This window comes from Aotus nancymaae, unplaced genomic scaffold (genome assembly GCF_030222135.1).
Source record: "Aotus nancymaae isolate 86718 unplaced genomic scaffold, 86718_ANA_hifiasm-v0.15.2.pri h1tg000014l, whole genome shotgun sequence".
Classification (NCBI taxonomy): domain Eukaryota; kingdom Metazoa; phylum Chordata; class Mammalia; order Primates; family Aotidae; genus Aotus; species Aotus nancymaae.
In genome coordinates, this window is record NW_026988425.1 from 14618752 (window position 1) to 14635488 (window position 16737).

Consider the following 16737-nt stretch of genomic DNA (forward strand, 5'->3'; position numbering starts at 1 on the left):
TATCAGCCTTCTTACAGAGTGACTTCAGAAAATGCCAGAGAAATGCTTCAGTGTATCCTCAGATTCGGCAGCACTGCTCCGAGGAGGAAGCCTAATGCTGTTTGTCAGGGGAGCAGCCCATTCCATTTTCTGAGACAAGCAGTGCAGCTTCCTGCCAGCGCTCTTCCCGTGAAGATTTGCGTGGCCGGATCTGGTATCTAACAATGTGACTTTCTCATCCAGTTCCTGTTCATCTGTGTGCTCTCGCAGGGACTCTGCCATCTCCAGCAACAAGACCCCCCACAACAGCTCCATCAACCACATCGAGACGGTGCTGCAGCAGCTGGACGAGGCGCAGTCGCAGATGGAGGAGCTCTTCCAGGAGCGCAAGATCAAGCTGGAGCTCTTCCTGCAGCTGCGCATCTTCGAGAGGGATGCCATCGACGTGAGTGTCCCATGGCTGGCACCCAGCTGCCTGTGGGAGCCTCGGCTTCCTCCGTAGCACTGGTGCCCTCTTGTCTCTGCCCTGCTCAGGCCCTGTGGCCTCACCCACACCCCCACCCTCTACACCAGGACAGGGGTCTGGGAGGGAGCGAGGGTCCTGGAGGCTGGAATTGGATCGTCCCTGGGAGGCTGAGGGATGCTCAGCCCTGGGCCCTGATGTTGGAAACTGTAGAGCAGGCAGCTCACGTGGCAGAAGCAGCGCACAGCAAGTGCTGAGCAGAACAGAAGGAAGCCAGCACAGCTTTCTCTCGGCCTTGGGTGTTGAAACCTTGATTGGGTTGCACACAGCACTTCCCTGTCCTCAGCTTAAGCACGGTCATCAGCTTCAGGCAGCGAGCCTCCCTCTCTTCCTCCCTGTCATCTTCTCATCCTTCCCCTCTCCTCCTGGCCTCACCCTCTCCTTTTCTCTCCCGTCTTCTCTCTCTCCTACCTTCTGTCTTCCTCACTTCCTCCCTTTCTCTTTCCTTCTTCCTCTCTCTTGCTCTTCTCTCTCCCAGAGTGGGAATAATCCTGACTCATGGTCATAGCATTTTAGGTAATAGAAAATCCAATTTCTCCCCACAAAGAGATATTCTTAGATTATCCATAATTCTTACCTAAACAACTTTTACACCTTCTATGTGAAGAGGAGAAAGAAGTTGCAGGTGTCTTTTATCTTTCTTCAACAAAAAGAGAGTGGTCCTGGGTTCTGTGCTTAGAAGGAGCTCGCTTTCTTGATACTGTGCACGCAGAAGTCAGTCCAATTGCATGAGCTCAACCCTACCTGGGAACATGACGGAAGGGGCCAAAGCTTCTGCCTCCAGCGGGTGAGCTGCCCTCCTGGAACCTGGCCACTTCCTACAGCTGGTGGTTGTGACAGCCTGAAGGCCTCTTCCACATCTGGGCTTCCCTGTGGATCCTCTGTGATTGCCGATGGACACATGTAGAGCACACAAGCTGAATATTTATTTCTTGTCTGTGGTTTAGAACTCGTCAGCAGTCCTTGGAGGACACTCAGGCCGGGGATGGCAGGGCTGTGCATAATCTGCCCTTGGTCACCTCGGTGCAGGAGGGACCTTCTGCCTATCATAGCAGGCCGTGTGGCTTTCCCTAGGCCTGTCCTGGGGAGTGGTTTTGGTTTGTGGTGCAGGGGCCAGGCCAGTCCTGTGCGAGACTCTCCTGGATGCCTTTGGTTGGCCACTTGTCTAAATCTCTAGCACTGTTTTCATTAACAAAAGACCTTCTTGGCTCTGCTCATTCTCATCATTAGTGAATAACAAGAAAGAAGTCAAACCCTAAACACGTGGCTTGGTGAACCCTGCTCAGATGCTGTGAGTCATGGCCTTTAGATCCACATGGAGCCGCGTGGAGAAGAGACACCTGGACACCGGCCTCTGCCCGGTGAGGGCCTGAATGGCCTCCCCAAGGTAGCAGCACAGAATAAATGGGAGGCCAGCCAGGCCCGCCCTCCTCTCTGTCTTCAAAGGACTCACTTTTGTAAAACTGAGCTGTAGATTGAATATTTTCAATGAGGAACCACAAACCAACCAAAAGCATTAGTTGCAGTTTTTCTTCCAGGACATTTTGATATTTGAAAAAAATTTTGGATTCATATACTTTAAAGAGAAGAAAACTTTTAGTATTTAAAAAATTGTTAAGTATTTATTTATTTATTTATTTATTTTTTTGAGACAGAGTTTCGCTCTTGTTACCCAGGCTGGGGCGCAATGGCGCGATCTCGGCTCACCGCAACCTCCGCCTCCTGGGTTCAGGCAATTCTCCTGCTTCAGCCTCCTGAGTAGCCTGAGTAGCTGGGATTACAGGCACGCGCCCCCGTGCCCAGCTAATTTTTTTGTATTTTTTAGTAGAGACGGGGTTTCACCATGTTGACCAGGATTGTCTCGATCTCTTGACCTCGTGATCCACCCGCCTCGGCCTCCCAAAGTGCTGGGATTACAGGCGTGAGCCACCGCGCCCGGCCCTAAGTATTTATTATAAGTGTATGAAAGTATTTCCATTTTCATTGAACCACATCAGGAAACAAAAACATACATTTTTCCCCCAATGAAGCTACAAAATTACAAGTGCCCTAGGTAGAGCGAGCATGCCAGAGCCTGGAGGAGTGCATCCCGAGCAGAGGAAACTCTAGCTGCAGCCCAGGCTCATGCCAGCATCAGATATGGTTCAGAAGCTGTTAGAAGGGCACAGCCTGAGAACCTCTGTTCTCTTTAATCCTGAAAAATGAAAATCTGAGCAGTTTGGGCTTTGGCTGGGTTTCTTCTCTTACCCAAGAAGATGCCACATCTGATGGCCCATAGGAGCATGGAGTTATATCAGTTTGATATAGTAGAATTGATGTGTTACTGGTTAATTTATTTTAAGTCTCTCATGTCTCTTGTCTTTCAATTGGAGTAGCGTCTCCATCTCAGAAGTGGCTGGAGGTCTTCTATGTTCATATCAGTGTGGATGGTGCTCCTGTGGAGAAAGCGCATAGAATCCACGGGAAATGCCACTCCACTCAAGTGTGCAGTGTAATCGTCTCTCACAAGAAGCTTTTCCTGCTTTTTAGGTTTTATAATTTTTTTTTAAATGTTTATTATGAAAGTTTTCATGGATGGATGTGGTGGCTCTTACCTGTAATCCCAGCACTTTGGGAGACTGAGGTGGGCGGATCACCTGAGGTTAGGAGTTTGAGACCAGCTTGGTCAATGTGGTGAAACCCTGTCTCTACTAAAAATACAAAAATTAGCTGGGTGTGGTGGCAGGCGCCTGTGATCCCAGCTGCTTGGGAGGCTGAGACAGAAGAATTGCTTGAACCCCAGAGGCAGAGGTTGCAGTCAGCTGAGATTGCGCCATTGTATTCCAGTTTAAGTGACAAGAGTGAAACTCCATCTCAAAAAAAAGAAAAGTCTTCAGAGCTCTTCAAAGCTATACAGAAGTACAGAGGACAGTACAGTGGAACCCCCCATATGCCCGTCCCACGAATTCAGCATGATTTTGCCAGCCTGGCTTCCCTTCTTTGGTTATTGCTGTGCTGTAGTATTTAGAAAATCACTGCTAGCTTATTCTTTCATTCCTAATGGCTTTTCTAAAAGATGAGGCCATTTTCTTATAGCCCCACAATCAGCTAAACATCCAACAGTCATTTCTTACTGTCATACGACTCCCAGCATGTTCAGATTGATGTGGGTGCCTCAATTAGGAGGCACATGGGGTTGGCTCTTGCATTTAATGGCCAGTTTCTTAATCCAGAATTGTCTCTCCTTCGTCCTGCCCTTCTTTTTTTCATGCCATCATTTTCTGAAGTAACTAGATGGGTTGTCAAAGGAACCAGATTCCACATTCAGCGTTTGTTCACTTGTATTATTTTAGGTTGCGTAACTGTTTTGGTTTCCCTAGCATTTCCTCTAAACTTAGAAGTTGGATGCAGAGACCTGATTCTAGTTCTGTTTTTGTGCAAGAGTCTTTTCAAGGGGGATGCATCGTAGCTCCCCATGTGAGGACACGCCTGTCTAATCCCACTTCTGTCGGAACACTGAGGCTGGTTCAGGTACTATCATGCTGAGCTTCTGTGGTTAAATCCCCTCAGCCTTTTTCTCATGATGGTTTACTATGTGCTGATGATCACTGCTTCCAAGAATGTGAAAACAATTTTCCAGTTTCATTATTCTTTCTATATTTAATAGCTAGATTCATCTATAAAGAGGAATTCTTCATTATGAAATGATTACTTTTATCTTTTAATTAAGTACCAATATTTAGGATAGTGTTTGGTTTTCTATCTATGTCTTTTTTTTTTTGGGAAACAGAGTCTCACTGTGTTGCCCAGGCTGGAGTGTAATGGTACCATCTCAGCTCACTGCAACCTCTGCCTCCCAAGTAGCTGGAACTATAGGCGTATGCCATCACACCCAGCTAATTTATTTATTTTTCTTTTTTTTGTTTGTTTGTTAGAGATGGGGTTTTACCACGTTGGCTAAGCTGTTCTTGAACTACTGACCTCAAGTGATCCACCCACCTTGGCCTCCCAAAGTGCTGGGATTATAGGTGTGAGCCACCGCCCCCAGCCAATATACTGTCTGCTTCTAGTAGAGACCAAATACTTTTGCTTTTCTCTCTCCCTCCCTCCCTCCCTCCCTCCCTCCCTCCCTCCCTCCCTTCCTTCCTTCCTTCCTTCCCTTCCCTCCCTCCCTCCCTCCCTCCCTCCCTTCCTTCCCTTCCTTCCTCCCTCCCTCCCTCCCTTCCTTCCTTCCTTCCTTCCTTCCTTCCATGTTTAGCTTCTCTTATTTGTGAACACCATTAGGAATATTAATGGATTTTTGCGTATACAATATATTTTACATAGTTGTGATAATTTCTCTCTTCAGATACCCAAAAAGAAAAATTTTTCATCTTCTCTTTTGGTATCTTTGGCCAGTGGGAACCCCTTCAACTGACTTCTGTGTCCATTTATTTGTTTAATTTGTTTAAACAGCTTTATTGAGGTGTGATTTATATACGACAAAACGTATGCATCTTATGTGTTTGACATCTCTGTCCTTTGACAGAGAGACATCTCTTACTTACATGGTTCAGAGTGAGAGATGGCTGCATAGATTTTTTTGTCTTGATCTTAAATACCTTCCTCTTTCAGATTATCTCAGACCTTGAGTCTTGGAATGATGAACTTTCTCAGCAAATGAATGACTTCGACACGGAAGATCTCACGATCGCAGAGCAGCGCCTCCAGCACCATGCAGACAAAGCTTTGACCATGAACAACTTGACTTTTGACGTCATCCACCAAGGGCAAGATCTTTTGCAGTACGTCAATGAGGTCCAGGCCTCTGGTAAGAGGGCTCATTCTATCTGTGTCCATTGTGGTTTCTTCATGTCATCATGGCAGTTCAGTTTATTTCAGTGAGATGAATGCAAATTTTGTTAATTCCTATGTTATAGATATTATAGATACCTGTTCTTTAGAAGAATGTTTTGCATTTTTATATAATGCAGTCACATTTAACATGGTTAAAGTACTCACCCATGATATTCTCACATGTTATTTTAAGTATCATGAACTTTAATTTTACAAAATGATATATCACATCTCTGTGAATGAACTATATAAATCCCAGGAAAACATTTTCAGTCTTTATTTTTTTATTAGTTTATATTTTACCAGCAGATGTCACTGTAGATTCAGAAATATACTAGAAACTTAGCAACAGCCTGCATACTGCATTATCCATTTCACATAAATTAAATGCTTACTAAAGAGGAAACGGCATGCAATGAGGACAACAACAAAAAACCCTGAAATTCACACATTGGTAAAGAATGCTACATTTCCTAGTTATCAGTGTGGACATAGAAATGGATGGGATGTGGATGTGGTTTGATTGCCTGTACATCCTTTGACACACACTGCCCTCCTTCAACTTGCCCTTCAGCATAATGTCTTGGCCCCCAGCTGGGCAGGTCCTTCGCAAAAGCAGATTGTGTGCCATCCACCCTTTGAGAATAGAAGATTGAAGTGCTAGCTGAATTCTAGGGTCTCCCTTTAATGTCCACAGGCGTAGAGCTGCTTTGCGACAGAGATGTAGATATGGCAACTCGCGTCCAGGACCTGCTGGAGTTTCTTCATGAAAAACAGCAGGAATTGGATTTAGCCGCAGAGCAGCATCGGAAACACCTGGAGCAATGCGTGCAGCTGCGCCACCTGCAGGCAGAAGTGAAGCAGGTGAGCAAACGACTGGATGCTTGGAGAGGCTTCGCTACAGACACTTATTAGCTCATGGACTTCCTGGGAATTCTGACCTGTAGCACTGGGGAAAATTGTCCCTGCTCAGAACACAGCTGTCCTTAATATGTAAGATAACACACATATACACACACACCCCATTACAGCCATCCCTGATGTGTGAAAGGGGAGCCAGTAGCCAGGATGACTGGCTGGCTGTTCACCCAGCTTGTGCAGCCCTTGAAGGTAACAGCTCTTGGCTTCCTTTGATATTGGTAGTCTGTCTCTTACTTGAAACCGTGAGCATATTCTTATTTGACTTTTTCTGCCAAATACTGTTATGATCTGGACTGTTTCTCAGACTCCATATGCCTGGGGCATTTATTGTGTTATCAGGATAACTGTAATACCACATCCTGATGTCATGACAAAGTGAAAATGGGACATGGGGAAGGGATTACTTTTGCCTCAGTGCCAGTGGGATGTTATGCATAAATATGACATTTTATTAACTGGCTTGATGGAGGGAGAGAGAAGCTTATGGTGCTCCGAAAGATGCAGAGAAAGCAAATAAAGTTGGTTTGGTTGGAGGGGACTTAAGATGCCTCTGGACCATGAGCAGGATATGGTGTAGATGTAATGTGTACCTCACATTAGAGCAGGTAGACTCTTCATCAGAACTGTTTAGAAGAGCACCTTTTGGTCTCCCACGTGCCATCTGTAGTGTGGATATTTTTACATATAAATAAGTGTTGTGTGTGGGTAACACCCCCCATGGGCACCGAGGAAGGAGAACTGTCCAGACCCAGGCACAACTAGTGAAGAATATCTCGGTTTATAGTGTTATTGCTCAGCTGTTTCCTTTTTATAATCCTTCATATATAATCGTATATTAGTTTATAGAATTAGTGCTCAAAGTATAACTTACTGCTTACATATATCTAGTATACTTAGTTCTATATAATATTTCTATATAATCATATAGGTATTGTAGTCAGAGCTGTACTGACACATTTAGTGCTGATTTATATAATCATTCTATATAACCATATAGTAGTTTGTAGTAGGAGGAATGCCTGGAGCAGTCACAGAACAGAAGCAGTATGTGGGAAAACAGCCAGACCAGGACGAGAACCAAAGATCCAGGTGGTGGTGTCCCTGCCTGAAAGGGCATATGCTGTATGGCAGGCTTGGAGCAAGTGCCTCTCCTCCTGATAAAGGAGTTGTAGTACCTTGCATCCAGTTCCTGTGGAAAGTAGGCCTCAGACCTGATATCCTGGAAGTAACTGAGGGAGAAGAACCCCTCTGGTGTGACCAGTCACAGCGGCTGTACACTCTGTCAGTCTTGTCTCGCTTCTGTGCTAGCTCAAAGATTCCTCCCATAAATGTCTTAAGAGAAGAGCACAAGTCTGTCCGCTCCCACTACATTAAGCTTACAGTATCCTTCTATTAGAAATCCTTTGAAGTCTCCAGCCCCCAGATAAGAAGTGTTGCACACGACACCCGTTGCACACAGCCCACCTCCTTGCCTCAGTGACCCAATGGGGGTGGACCCCTTTTCTGTACACGACCCTCTACTACTGTGCACAGCACAGCCCCCTGCTGTGCACGGCCCAGCCCCCTGCTGTGCACGGCCCACCTCTCTGCCCAGGTGACATAATGGGGTGGTCACTCACATGATTATGTATGCCCTATTACTAAGCCTATAGATGATGACCTCACTCACGACCCTGCCCCCTGCTTGTACCTAATAAATACAGATGCTGTTGGGCATTTGGGGGCCGCCGCTGATCTCCGCTCACAGGTGGTGTGGCCCCCCGAGTCCCGAAGTAAAGGAATAAATACATGTTTCCCTTAGGATTCACCTTTGGCTATCACAGAGACTAAAAAATAATGGCTTTAAAAAGGTGTTTTCCGCCTGTAATCCCAGCACTTTGGGAGGCCGAGGCGGGTGGATCACGAGGTCGAGAGATCGAGACCATCCTGGTCAACATTGTGAAACCCCGTCTCTACTAATACGAGAAAAAATTAGCTGGGCACGGTGGCGCGTGCCTGCATTCCCAGCTACTCAGGAGGCTGAGGCAGGAGAATTGCCTGAACCCAGGAGGCGGAGGTTGCGGTGAGCCGAGATTGCGCCATTGCACTCCAGCCTGGGTAACAAGAGCGAGACTCCGTCTCAAAAAAAAAAAAAAAAAAAAAAGGTGTTTTCCCCATGTAATGAGTCAGGATACATAGAAGATTGCTAGTGTCCATTTAGTGGTCCTGTGGTGCATTAGGCTGAGATCTTGGTGATGGGTGGCCTTTCTCTTCTGGTTGCCAAATGGCTGTCATAGCTCCAGCCATTGCCTCCATATCCCAAATATGAGGAAGGGGAACACATAATGAGAAATAGGCAGCCCCTCTATCAGAAAAGAAATATTTTTACAGACTTCCACAGACACTCCTGCTTTGATCTCATGGGCTAGACTTGTACATTACTGTAGCCAGGCTGTAACGGGAGCTGATAAGTGGTTTTATTGCTTAAGCCCTCTCTCAAAGTTGGGGTTTTACTTAGAAAACCCCAGCCACAAAAGTGGTTTTATTGTTTAAGCCTGCTCTCAAAAGTTGGGGTTTTACTTAGTTTTTCTAAGTAAAGCCCCAACTTTGGGACAGGGTACTTCTGTGCTGAGTAAACAAGGAGAGGGGAATAGGTGTCTCATAGGTTACTTGAGGTCTCTGCCACACCTAGCTCTCCAGAAGAACTCCCACAGTCTCTGAGTGTGTATGCAGTTGAGAAGCTCATGGCTTGAACCCTATCATTGTAGCACAATGTAATTCATAACTTGGTTATTATGCCATTCAACACTGCAGTTAAATTGGAAAATGAGTCAGTGAAATAAATTAGTTCCCCCCTTTCCAAGCAGTTGCAAGTTTTTCAGTCCTGAAAATACTGAAAGGGAATAAAAAATGCTTTTCTTGATTATCAGGGAATTCTTTGTGTCAGTAGGTTTTCTAAAATGTCGTCCTTAATCTACTTTGACTTGTGGACTAATGTTAACAATTCGCTGGACCTTCTACCTTTTCATTTCCCATTTGTTACTAAAAATAACAGAACTAATTAAAAATTTGCAGCACTTGCAATCAGATACCACGGAAGAAAATCAGGCTGTTGCCAGGAGGATAATAGAGGCATCAGTGCCTTGTACCTGCCAGGAGCAACTGGACCACCTTGCACGCTCATATTTCATCCCTGGTGGTCCACAGGATTCTCTGGAAAGTCCACTGCTTGGAGTTACCCTGTGTCATGTTTCAGGTGCTGGGTTGGATCCGCAACGGAGAGTCCATGTTAAATGCCGGACTTATTACAGCCAGCTCATTACAAGAGGCTGAGCAGCTCCAACGAGAGCATGAGCAGTTCCAGCATGCCATCGAGGTAAGGGCACTGGGCCTCTCTGTGCATTGGCTCTTTCATTCCTCAGGACAAACGTCCTGAATCCCCCAACATGGCACTGACCATGGGAGCCACACAGGGCCAGATTGGTAAAGACAACTCCGAGGACCCCCATTGACAATGCTTATAATAAGTCTGCAGTTGATTGCAGGAGAAGGAAGCATGCGGTGCCACAGTGAGGTGAGAATGTGTGTCCCAGCCAGGCAGCCTCACTGCAGGGGTCCCAAGGGGCTTGGAGGCCAGGGGGGTTCCTGTTTTTCTCCTGTTGTAGGGACCCTGGCAAGATACACTTTCTCAGATCTGGAACAGCTCAGAACCAAGGAGCTCAAATTGCAGCCTCCGCTGAGGTTTTCTAGTATCTTGCTGGTTGTAAACATGTGTCTGCTGTGTTACCAACGTCAACCAAGCAGAGAGCTCATCAAGTCCAGGTATAGATCATGAATTCACTATCGGTCAGTAAACGATGCTGACAGGAAAACTCCTCAGATTGCTACTTAAAAGCAGCCTCGTTCACCTTGACTAGGGTCACTGCCATGCCAAACTGGAGCAAAACGACCCAGGCCATTTCCAGGTCTGATTGAATTCACTGTCAGCATGTGGACTAATTATTTCTAGTTTTTTGGTAGGGGTAGGGCACATGGGTAATGGTTTGAATTGGTAGTGGCGAGGTAATGTCGAAGAAAAAAAAAAATGTGCTGACAGAAATGTTTTCTCCTGCTCTGCTCGCAGACATGATGTCAGCCAGAGAAGAAAAGTATAGACGTTACCATGGATTTATTCCCTAGATTAATTTATTGTCAACTACTTGGTGCCATTGGACACACATTAACACTTCTTCCTGAGGCGCAAACTCTGGGCATGTGTACACTGTGCCAAGGGATTTCTAGTAATTAAATTGCAAGTAACAAATCACTGTGTCTGGGTGAAGGATTAGAATATATTGTATATAGTGTTTTATGGGATCATTTGTACTTTTTCAGGTGAAATGAAAGGTTTTGCTATTTTTTTTTTTAATCTGTGTCCTTAGAGACCGTGCCCTCCATGACCGCCCCCTCCCTTAGCTCCAGGTCCTCACTGGACAGAAGCTGACCTCTCAGCCCATCCTGGATCTTCTAATGAGGACAGATGAGCAAAATCGTGCTGCATTTGCCATGCCGTTTGCATAGATTTATCAGATGGCATTGACTTCCAGAGAACACAGTTGTTTCATTCTTAGCTTTTTACTAGTTTTCTCTTGCCTTTTTAAAATCAATAGTTCTTGAAAACTTTTCAGTAGAGTCCAAAGTTTAAGTTTCAAGTAAAAATAAAAAGCCTTCACTCTGGCCACCTTTTCTCTACTTGTTCATTTGCTTCCAGCAGCTATTTTGAGAAGGATCAATAGGAACAATAAACTTGGAACATTTCAGCCACTTCTTTGGCTGTTAAGGGTCTTTCCTGCTATTTCTCAGGCCGAGAACCCTACAACTGAGACCCATTCGGGAGGTCTTGATGCATTTCATCCTTCATTAGCTAATTTAAATATAGACTTAGTTATTTCTGGGCATAAAACCTTTTTTACTAAACTGTCTGCCGTGCTTTTAGAAGCATCCTAGTTAGTATCGGCTGAAGGGGTTTCCACAGAATCATGAAGAACAGAGTAACTGTAGCCATCCTGGTTCCTTTCTAGTCAGTGGGGACACCCTGACAAATAAGCCTTCCCCTTTTTTCTCTTGTCTCTAGAAAACACATCAGAGTGCGCTGCAGGTGCAGCAGAAGGCGGAAGCCATGCTGCAGGCCAACCACTACGACATGGACATGATCCGGGACTGCGCTGAGAAGGTGGCGTCACACTGGCAGCAGCTCATGCTCAAGATGGAAGATCGCCTCAAGCTCGTCAATGCCTCTGTCGCTTTCTACAAAACCTCGGAGCAGGTCAGCGGGGAGGTTTCTTTCCTTGAACTCCCCACTGATACTTAGAGCTTAATTTATTGGACAACTCGATCATTGTTAACATGTCACTTGTTATTGAACCAGTCATTTGCAAGTCAGGCAGGGAAAAGGCATTCCGGAATTGAAATTATTCTTGCTTACCTTTGATGTCAATAATAAGCTAGAAGGTAGCTAAGAAGACACCTCTCTTCTTGCCATTTAAACATATGACCTGAAACACATCAGAGAGAAACAGGATATTTGCTTTGGTTTTGTTCTTGCTCTGAAGGGTCTGCCTACTTTTGACCTTGTACTTGTCCTCCAGCCAGACAGAGCCGTGACTCTTTTTTTTTTTTTTTTTTTGAAACGGAGTCTTGCTCTGTTACCCAGGTGGGAGTGCAGTGGTGCAATCTCGGCTCACTGCAACCTCTGCCTCCCAGGTTCAAGCAATTCTTGCCTCAGCCTCCTGAGTAGCTGGAATCACAGGTGCCCACCATCACGCCTGGCTAATTTTTGTATTTTTAGTAGAGACAAGGTTTCACCATGTTGGCCAGGTTGGTCTCGAACTCCTGACCTCGTGATCCACCTGCCTTGGCCTCCCAAAGTGCTGGGATTACAGGTGTTAGCCACCATCCCTGGTCCATGGCTCCCTCTTTTGGTCTTGATCCTCCTGACAGCACCTTCATCCTCAGCCCGACTAAAAGGGCTTTCCAGAGATACCAATCGGCAATGGCAGATGCCAAGGCTGAGCCTCAAACTGTTCCTGTTCACAGGTCTGCAGCGTCCTTGAGAGCCTGGAACAGGAGTACAAGAGAGAAGAAGACTGGTGTGGCGGGGCGGATAAGCTGGGCCCCAACTCTGAGACGGACCATGTGACGCCCATGATCAGCAAGCACCTGGAGCAGAAGGAGGCATTCCTGAAGGTACGAGCAGCACCTGCCTGCCAGGTGTGCACAGCACCATCTTCGCTTCCCAAGGGATCCCCTACCCGCCGGCTCTTGCCTGCTGTGGAATGTGATGGGGACAGTGTTACGTCAGTGAGAAGTCAACTGAAGAAAGAAAACCTTAAAATCTTTTTCATATATGATTGCCCTGTCTTTCTAGTTTTCACAGGGAAATAGCTAAAAATCACAAATAAGGGTTGGTTGGAGGTCACAATACCAAGTGATTATGGAGACAGAGTGATTGATTGGTTGATTGATTTGGTGAAAAGAAATACCTCTAGCTTAAAATAATCTTCCTTTGGAAACTCAGCCTCCTCAATCCCTTCATAGGCAATGAAGATTGCATCTCGGAAGAGTTGTAAGCATGGCGTGGAGTAGACACAGGGTGGGCACGCCACACGACTTGTGGTGGCAGTCACTGATACTCAGGAAATGCTTCCAACAGGAGAAGTGTGTCACATGCAGACCAAGCTGGGAGTTTTCTCTCTCAGAATCTTTAAATGAGGAATTTTTCAAGACTGCTTTGTCTTGGTTTTTTTTTTCAATTTGGAGAAAAGGTCCCTGTCTGTCAGCCAGGCTAGAGTGGAGTAGTGCAATCATGGCTCTCTGAAGCCTTGAACTTCCTGGGCTTAAGCTATCCTCCCACCTCAGCCTCCCAAGTAGCTGGGACTACAGTGCTCTGTCCTATTTTTTTATATGTCACGGTTAGTCATACATGGTCACAGATGTGCTTTGGAACAGCTAAATTTTTCAAAGTAGTTGAAACATTTGGGAATATTTGGTGCTGAATGTCCCACGTTGTATTCTTGGGCCCTCGAAGAACTTCGGAGGTTCTGCTTGTTACCACCACCCAGACCCATTAAGAGGTGGTGTGGTGGTCGCTTTTCCTCTTTACCCTCTCTCATTGCTTCAGGCTTCTCACCTCTCCGACCACTCTTTCCTGTTACACTTAACACTTTTTGTTTTTGTTTTTGTTTTTTTCTGAAGTCCATCATCTGACAGAATTATTGTTTAGCCTGGTAGGATAAATTATAACTCTTTGAAAATTATATCTGGTAACTTATTAAGCACGCTCCCGGGATGAGAAAACCATCACAGTTTCCACGGTCATTCATTATAACTATGTCAGCACCTTTTTAAAGCCCCTGCCCCCAACATGTCCCTGCTGCTTAAGTTTACTAAATGCTGACCACCATTAGGATTTCAAGGTGGAATCATTATAATTTGTCCCTCAGTGTCCAGGATCCATTTAGTATGAAAGAAAAATGAATGCCACTTCATTCATATAATAAGGATAGCTATTTAGGTAAAATTATAAAACAAAAATACAGGCCGTCCTCAAGTTATGATGGTTTGACTTATGATTTTTTGACTTTCATTGGTGCCAGCGCACTGTGCATTCAGTTGAACATGTACGTCAAATGCTATACAACCGCTGGTTTTTACTTTCAATGTAGCATTCTGTCAATTACATGAGATAGTCAACATGGATTATAAAATAGGCTTTGTTTTAGATGATTTTGCCCAACTGTAGGCCACTGTAACTGTAGGCTTCAACCAAGCACATTTAAGGTAACTAAGTTAAGTTAAGCTGTGGTGTTGAGTAGATTAGGTGCATTAAACTCATTTTTCACTTATGATATTTTGAACTTACAGTGGGTTTATCAGGGTAAGTCAAGGAGCATCTGTAATCACAAGGCTTTTTGGATCCCTTTATTCAACTAGAATTTTGTGGTGTTTTTATTATGGAAATTTAAAGATACATACAAAAGTAGAGAGCATGGATGCTCCTCCTGTTTTACTCCTCACCCAGCTTCACTGATTATCAGCATATGGGCATATATCCACCTTCAGTGGATTATTAACAATTCTACATATATCGTTTTATTTGTGAATTTGAACATTAAATTCTCCCTTTCAGAAATACAAATATAATACCATTATATCTTAAAGATTAATAGTAATTCTTTAATTAGCTGAAATTCAGCATTGTTAAACATTTTTCTGATTGTTCTATAAATGACTTTTTGTTTTTCTTGAGATGGGGTTTTGCTTTGCCACCCAAGCCTGGAGTGCACTGGTGTGATCATAGCTCACTACAGCCTTAGATGCCTGGCTTAAGTGACTGTCCCACCACCTCCCAAGTTCCTAGGACTACAGGCACTTGCCACCATACCTGGCTAATTTTTGTATTTTTTTTTTTTTTTGTAGTGACAGTGTCTCTTTATGTTGTCCAGACTGGTCTCAAACTCCTGGGCTCAAGTGATCCTTCTACCTTGGCCTCCCAAAGTATTGTGATTACAGGCATGAGCCCCTACACCTGGCCTATAAATGTCTTTTTATACATGGTTTTAATTAAGATTCAAACAGGGTCCACATATTGATTTGGTTGGGTATGTCTTTTGAATCACTTTTAATCTAAACTGCACTTCCCTTTTCATTATTATTTATTAATTGAAGAAATAGTTTCCTCAGATTGTGGCATTTCCCCCATTCCAGACTGATAATTGCATCCTGTAGAGTCATGTAGCACCATCTACAATTTCTAGATTTTTGTTAGGTTGTGAGCCTTGATTACAGCTGGTTTGAAAGAGAAAGAGAGGGAGAGAGAGGAAGAGAAGTGGGGGTGAGAGAGAAAAAGACCAAGAGTGAGTGAGTGTGTGAGTGTGTGTGTGTGTGCTTGGAAAACCTTGCCAGTTGTGCTTGTACTTTTTATGGGGTTACTCAGTAAACACATAATGTGTAGTTCTCCCTTTTGTCTCTGGCTGGTAAGGAGATTGATCAGTGGCTCAAGTATGGTGAGTGCAGTTCATCCTCTGTACTTCCCATTAGCCTTTCAGCTAATGGTGTTAGTAGCCAGTGATGATGCTATTTTTTGGAATTACAAAATGATGATACTCTAATTCTATCATTTCCTTTGGCCTCGATTAGCTAGAATTATTCCCTCTCAGCTATTTGGTTACTCTAAAATAGAGTGTGCCCAGAAAAGGCAGAGTAAATACTTGCTTGATTCTTTTTCTTTATTTGCCATATTCAGATAATGAATTGTTGCCATAGCAGCTTCTACATATGACTTTTTTTAGTAGCATCATGGATTTAAATATATTTGGTGTGTTTCAAAGCAGTCACTGTCACTTATCTTTTGACATTCAGCTTGTCCTATCTATAGGAGCCTTTTCAAGGCAACTTGCTTAGCTGTCCTTAGCCATCGCCCTCGTAGTCTTCAGCAACTTCCTTGTTTGGTTTCACAGTGTATTAGTCCATTCTCAGTGCTGCTATGAAGAAATGCCTGACACTGGATAATTTATAAAAGAAAGAGGTTTAATTGACTTCCAGTTCTGCAGGACTGGGGAGGCAGAGAACTTACAGTCACTGTGGAAGGGGAAGCAAACATGTCCTTCTTCACAAGGCGCAGGAAGGAGAAGAAAGAGAGAAGTGCGGGGCAAGGCAGGGAAAAGCCCTTCACAAAACCATCAGATCTTGTGAGGACTCACTCACTGTCACGAGAACAGCATGGGAGACCGCCACCATGATTTAGTCACCTCCAACAAGGTTTTTCCCCCTACCTACACACATGGGGATTACAATTCAGATTACAATTCCAGATGACATTTGGGTGGGAACACAGAGCCAGACCATATCAGACAAGTTGAAATTTCACATGGATCAGTAGAGACTCATGATGTGTTTTTCTCTTAATTGCAAAAAAAGATAGCCTAGCTCCATCTGCGAAAAAGTCTAGAAACAGTGACCAACCCAAAAATCCTGATCATACTGAATGACTAGACTGTGGTCTCTAAATACCATTTACCACTAGGAGGAGCTAGAGCTCCTTAACAAAAGATGAATTCCAGACCCAAGATGGGAAATAAACAAGATGTTTCTAATTCAAATATAATTGAGGGGTTTGTTTCCTTACCTTCTTGATTTTATATTTGTATCCTTTAATATAAAACCCTTATTTTAAAATATATGAATGAAACTGGTTTGGTTTATCCTGCTGCATAAACATAAACACGTATTGTCAGTTACCTGTTACCACAATAACATCACATAACAAAGCACCCCAAAACTCAGTGGTTTCAACCAGGGTTGGCAGTCTATGAACTGAGGGCTCAGTTGGACCACATCAATGTAGTTTACCTGTCACCTGTGGCTGCTTTCATCGGTTGTTGGTTTGAGTAGTTGTGATGGAGAAATAGACTGTATGACCCCCCAAAACTGAAAGTGTTTACTGTCTACCCTGTGTAGAAATCCAGGCACAGCCTCGCTGA

At 44.4% G+C, this 16737-nt stretch overlaps 1 protein-coding gene across 2 annotated transcripts in view; it reads left to right on the plus strand.

Annotated features, from left to right (window-relative positions):
• TRIO (trio Rho guanine nucleotide exchange factor) overlaps positions 1 to 16737 on the plus strand; it is a 371777-nt gene that overhangs the window by 220663 nt on the left and 134377 nt on the right. For both annotated transcript variants that reach the window (XM_064375877.1, XM_064375878.1), the window contains exons 13-18: positions 250 to 424; positions 5096 to 5291; positions 6015 to 6181; positions 9474 to 9593; positions 11331 to 11522; positions 12293 to 12442. In XM_064375877.1, the coding sequence (XP_064231947.1) occupies positions 250 to 424; positions 5096 to 5291; positions 6015 to 6181; positions 9474 to 9593; positions 11331 to 11522; positions 12293 to 12442 (1000 nt within the window). The remainder of the gene's footprint in view (positions 1 to 249; positions 425 to 5095; positions 5292 to 6014; positions 6182 to 9473; positions 9594 to 11330; positions 11523 to 12292; positions 12443 to 16737) is intronic.